At 41.4% G+C, this 12708-nt stretch overlaps 1 protein-coding gene across 1 annotated transcript in view; it reads right to left on the bottom strand.

Annotated features, from left to right (window-relative positions):
- The window catches only part of SLC17A8 (solute carrier family 17 member 8), a 49618-nt gene that overhangs the window by 2479 nt on the left and 34431 nt on the right, over positions 1-12708 (bottom strand). Inside the window, exons 6-11 of the mRNA XM_007103363.3 lie at positions 12403-12489; positions 11905-12044; positions 11623-11772; positions 10519-10651; positions 3475-3585; positions 113-240 (exon numbers count right to left, since the gene is read on the bottom strand). Coding sequence (XP_007103425.1) covers positions 113-240; positions 3475-3585; positions 10519-10651; positions 11623-11772; positions 11905-12044; positions 12403-12489 — 749 coding nt within the window. The remainder of the gene's footprint in view (positions 1-112; positions 241-3474; positions 3586-10518; positions 10652-11622; positions 11773-11904; positions 12045-12402; positions 12490-12708) is intronic.

Raw genomic sequence — 12708 nt, 5'->3', positions numbered from 1 at the left:
CAGCCAAGTGAAGGACATAAACGTTTACACAGACTGGGGTAGGGCCTTGAGAGTTTGTGCAGTACTTCAGTGCCCTGATACTGTAACCCACAGCCCCAAAGGAAAACATTACCTTGTTCTTGGTCATCGCACCCACAATGAGGGGACAGACCATTCCAGAGAGGGTTCCCACTCCGTTTGAGATCCCCATGAGTATGCTGGCATAGCGGGGCGCAATGTCCAAGTGGTTGACATTAAAACCTACAGTGAAGCCAAACACCTCACAGTCAGACTCAAGAACAGAATTCCAAATACATTTTGGAAAATACTAGCTTTCCCCAACTCTCATCCATCTATTTCCTCTACATGTAACTAATGGATACCTTTACTGGAAGGGCTGGGTTGAGGATTGTCAGGCTGTGTCTGCACATAACAGAAAAACATGCTAGGATTGATTAGCAATGACTGCCATGAGTTCTCCATGGGGAGAATTATGGCACCTGTACCTTCTAGGCTTAGAAGCCCAAAATAATGGTGTTTGGGGCAATACTGAAAAGCCCGAAGGCTGGATCACATTTATTCAGAGTAAACAATCACATGATCACATAGAGTGTGCTTAGAAGCAAACCCTGCCTCATAATATCCTCCCTCCTAGCTCTCAACTCGCTCCCAAAAGGCCACCATATGTAGGTCTGCCTTAGTAGCCACATGGCATAATGGAAAGGACTCTTCTTTGATAAGAAAGATTTACACAAACATTGGCAGAATCCTCTGCAATTTTCAAAACACTTTTACATACATACTTGATTTGGAGTCTGTAAATCTGGATTCGAATCTTATTCCTACCTCTTAAACAAGTCATGTTTTAGGACTTTGTTTCCTCATCTCTAATTTGGGGGTAATGTTACTACTTAACTCATAAGGATGCTGTGAGATGAGACTCAGGGGAAATATGTATACGAGAGCTCTTGGCAAACAGCTAGGCTCTGGTTACTATCATGATTACCAATACCAGTACTACTTCTGCTGTCGCCGCCACTTCTAAGCACGCCCCTCTCTTTGAGGTCTTCTATCTGTAGATAACTCTGCTAGGAGTGGTAAAATAATAAATCACCAACACCTCACTATTAATCTGCTTATCAGGACACAAGAATGAGTGGGAAGAAGGAGGAGGAAGGCAGAGGAGGAATAAGGCTTTGAAAGAGGAGACATCAGGCACTGGCAACCAGTTCTACCAGTATAGCCCAGGGGTGCATTTTAGAGTCAGACAGACCTCGGACCTGGCAGCTTAACTGAGATGCAAACCTGGACAAAGGATTTCAACGTTCTGAACCTCAGCTTCTTCACCTATAAACTGGGATAATCAGTCTTATAGAATTGTTGTAAGAATTAAGTTAAATCATATATGTTAATTACATAGATACATAGAGGTGAAAGCCAACATATAGGTTCTTTACGGTTGGTTATCCATCTGCCTTGTTTACCACTATCTTCCCTGAGCTGGCAAAGTGTCTGGCACATAGTAGGCATTCAATAAATAGTTGTTGAATTAATTACCAATTTGAGCTCTGAAATTACAGCAGGGGGCTGTAGGTTTTGTCTATTCATATTTTTATTTTCCTTGGTCTTGATTTTTAATTCTCTATTTTGTGCAAAGAACTTGAAAACAGAATTAAAAAAATATTTTCCTTAATCTGGCACATTGGCTGGTTGTTTTTTTTTCCTACCTCCATTCAGAGAGAATTTTGAGAAAACCTTTCTGGAATAAACATACCTTCTCTTTCAGGTCAAAGTGGCAGAAAATCAGAATATAAAACAGCTGCAAGATTAATTAATCTTACTGTTGATTTGAATGCAGTAAACACTTTATTAGAAAAGAACCCAGAGATAAGAAGCAATTAATATGATTGGCGAGTATTCTATTCTGATACAAAGCCTAGGCATTTGCGTTCAGCTAAAAACAATGTCAGAAAAGCCATTTAGGTTTCTAGGGCCTTTAAACCCAGGTCTCTGCATCCCCAAACCCGTTGTTAGCTGCAAGCTACTTTTAATGCAGACATTTTTTCCTAATTTAACTATTTATCAGCTCTATTTACAGTTGACCCTTGAACAAAGCAGGTTTGAGCTGCATGGGTCCACTTACAGGCGGATTTGTTTTTCAGTAGTATATACTACAGGACTACGGGATCTGTGGTTGATTGAATCCTCAGATGAGAAATTGAGGATACAGCAAAACCCAGGATGCGGAGGAACATCTTATACAGAGGGCCGACTACAGGGTGCAGGCGGATTTTCGACTGTGCTGGGGGTCAGCACCCCTAACCCCCACATCGTTCAAGGGTCAACTGTATTTTGATAAGATCAAGCCCCCGTTTTATGTTAGTTTAGACCACAGGTTCCATGTTTTTCTGTTCTGGGATGTTACCACCCTGTTTGATCTTTAAGACAGCCCAGAATTGTGGAAAGAGTACAGACACGAAGCCTGGCAGGACTGCAACTTAGTTCTTCCTTTGCTACTAATTGTGTGACAATAGGAAAGTCCCCAGTTTTCCTGAGTTTCAATTTACTCCTCAGTAAAATAATGGTAATATCATTTGCTTCATAATTTTGTCAGATAGATGCAATATATGTGAAGTGTTCTGTAAATGACACTTTTTAGTCCTACAATATGTTTTTAAAGTTAGAAAAAAAAAAACTGAGTTTTACTTTTTCACCCAGTTTTGCATAGGGAGCTTCTGAAGTCTGTAAGACATGATATGCTAGCACTGTGACCTCTCACACAGTAGGCTGGTTTCTGCTCCGGTAAAATGGGAGACTGATAGCCCTTAAGGTAGCTGTGAGAATTACAGGGGTTAATACACAGAGTGGGCTTTGAACAGTCCCCGGCACAGAGTTTGTGCCTGATCAATGTTAGCTCTCATCATCACCATTATTATTTTTACTTCCTGCTCTAGCCTGTTTGGAAAGTCACATCACCTCTCTGGACCTGAATTTCCTTGTTTGGAAAATGAAAGCCTCGGAGTAGACAAAAATCTAAAGAAGAGTTCCACCCTTAAAAACTTCTGATTCCATGACTATATGTCAAATGACTATATCGTTTGACTTTTGAGTTAATATTAGCAGCTCTCTAATAGGAGGTGAGGATTGAAAAGGTCACGAGAGCCTCCGTTAGTTAGGGTGACCTGGTTCTGAAGTATGAAGGTGTCACTTCGTCCAACAACACACGCGCTGCCCATGCCCCAGAGGCAGCGCCTGCACGTTGTTTGTTTCCAAGATGGAGAAAGTATCAACAATTCCAGCTTGACTGGGCTCCTAAGGCTGGTTCTCAGTGATCTGACAAAATCATCCCCACTAGATGAAAGTCTCTAGCCAGTGGTCCCGATCCTTGGGAATAGCTTGGCTACCAAAGGAAGATGCTACAATATCTTTTCCTTCCTTCCTCCCAAGTCTTGCTGGATCTATGGAAAAGATTCGGAAACCCAAAGGACACTTTACCTGAAATAGCAAAACCACTAAATCCTACGGCAAGCACCAGAAAGGAGATAGCCACCCCTTTGGTATGGGAAAAGCCAACCACAAGGAGTAAGGTTGCCTCCATGCCAAAACCTGCAAATGGAAACAGCAGGGGGGAAAAAGTCATTTTCATGTCAATCAGCCCAAGTTCATGAATTTATCAGATAAGAATCTGTTTTTATTTCCATGGACCCAAGTTTTTAGTACATACATACATTCTGCCACAATATTTACAGTCTTATTGGGGTGTTTCTTGACTACATGACAATGCTAACATTACCCGGATGTTCTGTGAGCCTTCCAACATTTTCCTGGTGTACTTTGAACACTGAATGGTCCCAGGAGGTACAATGATGCCCTTGGGATGAGGGATGTTTACTGTCAGTTGTTCATGGGTAGTTCCCCCTGCCATTTCTAAATACTAAAACCATCAATGACTCTCCTTTGATTACACAAGTGATGGTCTCTCACAGAAAAATGAAATAAAAATAAAATTAAAAAATAAAATATTATTATTGCCAAAGGTGACTAGAAAGCTGTAGTGAATATCTGAAACAAAAAGCAGAGCCTCACCACTTGTAAAGCATAAGGCAGAATCTTCCCTTTCAGAAGTCTGCCAAGCTCTCAGGCCTCTATATAAAGCCACGAGATATTCGCACAGAAAATACAGCAGGACAAAAGTACTTTCTGTTCCTTTCATTCAGAATAAGTGAATCCAGCACAATAAAAAAGAGTAAGGAAATTATGAAGATGGTCCTTCTCATCAACACACAGACACACAGACACACACACACACACACACACACACACACACACACAGACAAACACACATTCAGCCCAGAGCAGACAGAAAGATGATATAAATACCATTTCCAGGGACATGAAGTACCCTGGGAGGCAGAAGACAATGAAATGATGCTTCATTCTGGGGACCGTCTGCCGATTCCAGACATCACCACACATTTGTCCTTTGAGGTACCTCAAAGACAACAGGCCCAAATCAAGTCTCTGTTCCCCTATTTTCACTCTGAAACAAACAAAGCAAACCACCACCACGCTCTTTCTTCTTCTCTAAATTAAACTTCTATCCACCTGCGTTTAGAACCCAGACTTTGTCAGACGCGCCTGGGTTCAGATTCCATCTCAAAATCACAAATTGTGTGATCTTGGACAAGTCACCTCACCTCTTAGATTCCTCATCCCCCCCGCTGCCCGCCAAATGGAGCTCATAATACAACCTTGGAACGTTGGAAGGTTAAACGAAATTGGGTATATAAGGTGTTTAGCATGATCGTCGGCCATGGGCACAGCTCAGCAAATGGTAACCGAAAGTCCAATGCAGAAATCTCAGAATCATCTTGCACTTCTTTCTCTTCCTCAGCTTTCACATAAGATAAGAATCCATGGGTTTGGCCTCAGAAATATCTGTCAAATCCGACCTCTGCTTTCCCCTCCTCTGCCATTGTCTTAGTTCTGGGCGCCACTATCTCTCACCTGGACAACTTCAATAACCTCTTTACTGTGTTGGTCTTCCCATCTCTTCTTCCTCTGATCCTTTCTCTAGATCATTATCTTTCTAAACCACAAATCTGATCAGTTGCCCCTTTGCTTAAAACCCTTGTCGGGCTTCCCTGGTGGCGCAGTGGTTGAGAGTCCGCCTGCCTATGCAGGCGACACGGGTCTGGGAAGATCCCACATGCCGCGGAGCGGCTGGGCCCGTGAGCCATGGCCGCTGAGCCTGTGCTCCGCAACGGGAGAGGCCACAACAGTGAGAGGCCTGCGTAACGCAAAAACAACAACAACAACAAAAAAAAACAAAACCTTGTCAATCGTTACGTATTATGAGTACAATGCTGTATAATAAATCCCTCCTGCGGCTCCAGCTTCATCTTCAGCCACCCACACCTCCTTGCTCACCACCTGTATCCCGTGGAAAGCCGCCTGTTGTCACACAGATCTATCTGCTGTTTCCTGATCACAGCACTGTTTTGTGCCCATAATGTATTTCCACAGACTGTTTCTTCACCTGCAGTACTCTCCTCCCACCACTTCTCTTTTCTGGAGAAATCTTACTATTCTTTAAAGTCCAGCTCAAATATTACTCCCTTTAAGAAGCTTTCCTGATAACCCTGCCCCTCACCCACCAGTAAAGCTGACATCTCACTCTTACTCATTTTATAGAGCTTTTCAACATTGCCTTGTAGTTTTTCATTTGTATTTCTGCCTCCCTGACAAAGCTGTGATATTATCCAGGGAAGGTACCATAGATATAGCACAGAGCATGGTGAGTTTGTAGTGGGAACTCAATAAATAATGCTTGATGAATTAATGTGAAGGAAAGAAAGGGAAACCAAGACAAGTTAAAAGACAAGCTAAAGCACTTTTTGTAAACCTTGGTAAGTTGCTTACCTGTCTGAGTCCATTTCTTCAGAACTATCATAGAAATAGGGCAAGCCTCAATAGTTGTTTTACTTGGTCATCTAAAGAGGATCAATGCAGTTATGGGTGCAGAGGTGCTTTTTAAACTGTGGGCTTTACAGACTCACTCATATAGAGAACAAACTAGTGGTTACCAGTGGGTGGGGGGGGTGGGGCAATGTAGAGATGGGGGAGTGGAAGGTACAAACTATTGGGTGTAAGATAGGTTCAAGGATGTATTATACAACAAGGGGAAAGTAGTCAATATTTTGCAACAACTATAAACGGAAAGTAACCTTTAAAAATTGTATGAAAACATTTTTAAATTTTTAATAAATAAATAAAAATTTAAAAAACCTGTGGACTTTATACCATTACTACTTGTTATTAATTTTGTTTCAACAGTTTAAAATATACATAAGGAAAAACTGCTAGTGTTTTGTATACTGTTTGTGTTTTAGAAGTGGCCTGTCTTAAGCAACAAGGCACATGGCTGAAACTTCCTTTAACACTTTCAACAAAGTGGTACCAGAAAGTTAATTCTCCCAAAGAATTAGAATAAAGACACGTGAAGAAGAAAACCTACAAATGATACACTGATTCATCTCTAAGGGACAAAAAGATCTTTGCCAAATAGTAGACTTTCAAAGAAAGAAAAACCATTTAAGAGCCTAAATGGTTCCTATCTACAGTGAAAACGCTAAAGATAGAACTGTACGTTTCAGGAGCTGAAGGATAAAATTTGAACTTCATGGGTAATCAAGAGATCCTGGAAAGTGAACCTATTCAGAGCTGACAAGAAAAATAGAACAAGGATTAAAAGGCCTGAGAAATTTTTTCATCTCACCTGAAGTTCACACAGGCAACTGATTCAGCCAGACTAGAATTTTTGACCTCACTCACACTTTCCATGTAATACAGAGGGAGGTATGAGGATTTGACATCTGTCTTTGAGGATCTTGGAAATGTGCCCTGATTCAGAATGAACTAGAATAGAGCATCATGTCTTAAGGTGATCTGTTTGCTTTAAATGATTCTAGCAGCAAATATCTCTTGCCTATGGAAAGAAAAGAAGGAGGTGGCAGACTCCATGAAATGTGTGATCTTTCTCAGATGAGAAACGTCCTCTGTATTTTGGCTTAGAAAACATGAAACCAACTAAAATTCTCTAGAAGATCATGTAAGTGCTTCATTGTATCCAAATCAATCTGGCTCATTCAGTGATGGCACAAAACTCTGTCTTTATCTCTAATGCAGCATCTCTGTGTTTAAGCAAGGAGGGATAAGCATGGTCTTTTAAAAAATTTTTTCTATGTATATCCCACTGACTGGTTCTGCTATGTCAAAATATAAAATGACATGAATAGACATGTGAAGAGATTTCTTTTCTTTTTAAGATGGGATAGAGGCTGGGGAGATTCTATGAATGCATTCTAGTTTCCGCCAAAAAAAAAAAAAAAAAAGAAAGAAAAAAAAGGATTTATTCTCAAGGATTTAAAATATTTGAGAGTTGTCACCACCACCTAAACTACTAATTATGAAGAAACAATGGCAAAGGTGATTGAGGAAAAATTAAATATGAACAAGACATTCCTATGAAAATGTTGTTAGGGTCTTCAAGGCATCTGTCTTTAGAAGAGGTTGTACAGGTAGAGTTTAAACACAGAATTTTCTTTCAAGTTCTAGGTTTAGAAGTTGCATATTTTTGGCCATGGGAAATATGATTGAATAGCATATACTTATTGAATGCTTCCTTTGGAAAACTTCTGTTTTGTCAGTGTCTTGAGCACAGGAGAAGAAAAAGGCACTAAAATATGTGAAGAACATTCTGTTTGCTGAACTCATGCTGGGTGCATATATACGTTGTCTCATTTACAATCATAACAATCATAACAATCATCTGAGGTAAATACTATTATTCAGATATTAAAGAAGAAGAAAGTAAGGCTCATGGAATTTAGAAATCCATCCACTTCAGTGTCCACCTCCACTGACACTACTTTAGATCAAGCCACCATCTTCTTTTCATGGAATGACTGAAATAGCCTCTTAGCTAGTTCCACTTCTTTTACTCTAAGTTCTGTTATTTCGATTTGAAAGCATAAATCAGATCATGTCCCTTTCCCTCCTTTAAACCCTCCATTTGCTTCCCAATGCACCTCAAGTAAAACCCAAGCTCCACGTAGGTCTGTCTACAAGGCCTCCCGTGATCTGGCCCCAGCTGTGCACTCTGATCCCCTCAATGTCACTCTCCACCTCACTCATCAAGTACCGACCATTCTGACTTTCCTTCCTTCTGTTCTCTAACATGTCACAGTCATGTCTGCCTCAGGGCTGTTGCACATGCTACTCCCTCTGTCTAAAATACTTCCCTGCAAGAGCTGTAACAAGGAAGTACATGATGAGTTGTCAACCAAGTGTATAGATAGAAGGAGCATTCACTGGAGGCTGACGTAGCCTTAACAAAACACAAGTGAAAAGACTTGAGCTGATGTAGTAGGCTGTGTGGGGAGGACTGGGTTGATTGGTGAAGGTGAGCAGAGCTCACAGTAAAGGGAAAGGGCGTGAGCAAAGTCAGAGACAGCAAGATATATTCAGGGCCTGGTATGGAGGGCTATTCAGCTGGAACAGAATCTGATCATTAGAGGAGTGGTACTTTGACTACTATATAAGTTTCTGATTGCTACTATTACAAATTACCACAACCTTAGTGACTTAGAACAGCACAACTTTTTTATTGTACAGTGCTAGCGGTCAGAAGTCTGAAATGGGTCCTACAGAGGTAGAATCGGGGTGTCAGCGAGTTGCATTCCTTTTGGAGGCTCTGGGGAAACTCTCTTCTTACTTTCTGAGCTTCTAGAGTCTGCTTGCATTCCATGGCTTGTGGCTGCATCATTCCGACCTTTGCCTCCACTGTCACATCTCCATCTCTGACTCTGACCCTCATGCCTCCTCTTATAAGGACCCTTGTAATTATGTTGAGCACACACAGATAATCCAAAATAACCTCTCCATCTCAAGATCCTTAATTTAATCACATCTGCAAAATTCCTTTTGCTGTGTAGGGAAACACATTCACTAGTTCTGGGAATTAGGACATAGACATCTTTGATGAGGAAATTATTCTCCCTACCTCAGCCGCCTTGGGGAAGATCGAGAACGCAGTGCCCCAGAGCTTCCCCTCCTGCCCATCAGAGAGCAAGCCCTTACCTGCCAACCTTTAAGTTCACGTCAAGGGTAGGCCCCCAAATCCCTGCTTGGGGCCAGCAGTCAAACTGCTGGGAGCCCAGATGCTGACAGGTTATTCCCAATCTCCCTGATCAGACTTTATTCCTGAGATGCTGTGCGATGAGATCATGCCTGCTGGCTCTTGCATCCCTCCATAGGATCTTCACTTCTAAAGGGCCCTGACCCATCTAATCTAGTCACAGTGCCCCCATTCCTTCCTTTTCAACTTAATATCCCAGTTATGAACTTTCGCCCATAGATGGCGCTGTCCTCTACCTCCCACCTGCCCACCCTGACCCCCCAGTCCCCCGGAGAGATAGCAGTAGTGACCGAAATCATTGGCAATGAGCTCAGACAGACCTGGGATCTCGCACAGGATCTGCCACTCGAGCAAGTCACTTTATTATACCCCAGTTTCCTCACTGTAAATTGGCTTTAATACATAACAGCGCTTGCTCCACAGGGTGGTTTATGAGGATTAAATAAAATAATATGTGTAAAGAATTTAGCTTAGTGGCTGGCACAGAAAGTGTTCATTAAATGCTAATTTCAAAAGCAAAACAAAAAAGATAAGGAGAAAGTGGAGGGTTTTAAAAAGGTGAGCTGTCATAAGCATTGTAAGGGTTCGTGTTACTTTTACCTACCTCTTTTGGAAAATCGCCCAACTTCTATTTTATCTTTGCAAAATCAAAACATGAAACAGGAACTAAATAACACAAGGAAGAGGATGGTGTGTGTGTGTGTGTGTGTGTGTGTACACCCCATGCATAAGCGTATGTTGGGAAGAAAGAAAACTATTCAGAGAAAATACTTTTCTTATGTTTCTTACCAAAACATGTATATATGTAGAAAGGGAAGGGGGAGATAAGGGAATAAACTATAAAAGCAAAGGATTATATATGTGGACGGATATATGGGAAAGATAGAAAATAAACAGATAGATACCAGGAAATCATGTTGCTTTGGCTTAAGAGTAGATGAAAGAAGCATTTCTGCTGTTGCCAGTGTATATTGATGCATCAAATAAGTTGTCATATCTCTCTCTTTTTAAAAATATTTCTTTTCTTTTTCTTCTTCTTTTTTGGCCACGTGGCTTGTGGGATCTTAGTTCCCCAATCAGAGATTGAACCCGGGCCCTTGGCGGTGAGAGCGCAGAGTCCTAACCGCCAGGGAATTCCCAAGTTGTCGTATCTCAGGTTGCACAAGTACAGTCTGAATAACCACTAGGCAGGGGTGTGATGGACACTCAACTGGGGGATGGACTTAGGAGCCTTTAAGATCCTGCTCAGTGATTAGACATAAACCCCCAAATATGGTCTGCAATTCAGTTTCATCTCATTCTATAAAAGCTGCTTAAGCCACCTATGAAATCCACAGTACCTCCACAGTTCATGATTTTTCTGACAGCAGTTGTGGTCAAAATTTTTCTGCTTCTTAAATAATCAGCCAGTTGTCCTCCAATAGGCACAATGATTGTCATAACCATGTGTGGGAGTGCTGACAAGAGACCCACCTGGAATGAAAAGAAGCAATGAGCTATTTTTAGCTACTTCTGAGAGAGGCACTTCCTTAACTCCCTGCCCCACCATCTCCACCGCACCCCTCACCATCAGATTTAATCATCTAATTTTATGGGACCAAGGTAGACCTGAATTCTGTAATAAATAAACAATGAATGAATGAATGGCTTTAAGGATAGACCAAATGTCTCCTCCATCAGATCGGAAGCTCCCTGGGGGCAGAGGTGACTTTTATTCATCACAGGCCCCAGCACGCAGCAGAGTGCCCGGCACATGGTAGTTAAACACTTGGCGCAGACTGAGTGTTCTCCGAAGGCAGCCTCTATGGGCCGTGCTAGCTCTTCCACGGTCACTTCTGACAGTACCTATAGCCATGCAGACATCTACCTCTACTAGGCTGCTGTTCTTTCCCTTGTGGGAAGGAGGCTTAATTCTTTTATGATGACAGTTTATGTTTTACCATTCACACTCTTCCTCCCTGAAACACAGACAACCTAATGGCAATGGCTGGGGACTTTGAAAAAGTTCTTTCTAAACCATACAAAGCTCTGGCCGTTATCGCTATGACCGTGATCTGCAAAATGAGCTTTAAGGTTCTTACCGCTCCTCACTGAATAATTTATAGGAAAAACAAAAAACAAAACAAAAAAACCTCTCACCCTTAAATCTTTTGATCCTTGCCTAATATGCAGTCCTTGAGTCGGCTTCAAAAACACTTTGAGATCAGGCATAATACAAATCTTTAAAAGCAGCTTAATACAGCCCTGATCCTTACTAAGAAGAAATTAAATAGCTATGTATACTGTGCATAGAATGTATAACTTGTCTGACCTCCAGGGTATTAGGTGTCACAGAACCATTATGAATTTTGATCAGCAATTTACTTATTTTATCATGCAAAGATTTTCTCAGTAGAAGCAAGAGATTTAAAGTTCAAGAATATTTGAAGCATCTGTGTGTTTACCTTACTTATTGCAAATCCAAAGACCTCTTCAAAATAAGCAGGCTGACTTATTAACAGCAAGTAAAAGGTCCAGCTTCTGCAAAAATTTGCCACAATGATTGCGTAAACCGGCAACGATGTAAAAAATCTTTTCCATGGTGTATTAAATTTCTAGGGAGTAAAAATACCGTGGGATTTTTAGTGAATATACTGACAGATTATTTTTCTTAGGAGGATAACACAATCACTGAGAGAAATACTCATAAAAAAGAGGTAAGTCTTCATCCATCCGTCTCTACTTACACTGAGACTAACCAAGTTGGCTCCTTCTCCTATACTTGTCTCTATATAGGTCCTTTCCTCATGGGATATTGTTGGGTGAACTGCTGGACACTCATAGGCCTGCAACAGCCAAAACATGTACCAAATAATCCCAAACATACCTGCAGTTGAAAAACAAAAGGCTTGATGATATGGTCTCATTTTCTTCCATCTCTAAATTTGTCAAATTTCAAAGTATTCTCAAACGGCACCATATTCAGCTAGGAGAAAGTGTTTGGTTTATTTTTCCGTTGTTGTTATTATTAACTGGTATTTAAAGAAAGATAATGTTCTGCTCATTAAATTCAACTTTCATATAAACATTAAATGAATCATCGCTAGACAAGCATTCCATTTATATGATAAACTTGTCTTAGTAATCTCTATTTTCATACAGAAAACTCTTAGCCAACCCCATTAGACAGTAAAATACCACCTCTATGAGTCACCCAAGGGAACTCATGAAATCAAATCACTCACCATAAATATAAAAGACAGAGGCCCATCCTATGTACTGTACCAACACGCCGGCCAGCGGCATGGCAATCACTGCCCCCGCATAGGAACCTAGAACGAGAAAAGGTTGAGGGAAACTTACCAGTCGTCATGCAAGCCCTTTCAAACAATTTAGAGTTCATGTGGTCGAACTGAGGATGAATCAAACTGAGCAGGAGGGCTTCCCTGGTGGCGCAGTGGTTGAGAGTCCGCCTGCCGATGCAGGGGACACGGGTTCGTGCGCCGGTCCGGGAAGATCCCACATGCCGCGGAGCGGCTGGGTCCGTGAGC

The sequence above is a fragment of the Physeter macrocephalus genome, chromosome 6, assembly GCF_002837175.3.
Source record: "Physeter macrocephalus isolate SW-GA chromosome 6, ASM283717v5, whole genome shotgun sequence".
In the NCBI taxonomy this organism is placed as follows: domain Eukaryota; kingdom Metazoa; phylum Chordata; class Mammalia; order Artiodactyla; family Physeteridae; genus Physeter; species Physeter macrocephalus.
The sequence above is the reverse complement of the archived record's forward strand: the minus strand, read 5'-3'. Positions and strand labels throughout refer to the sequence as shown.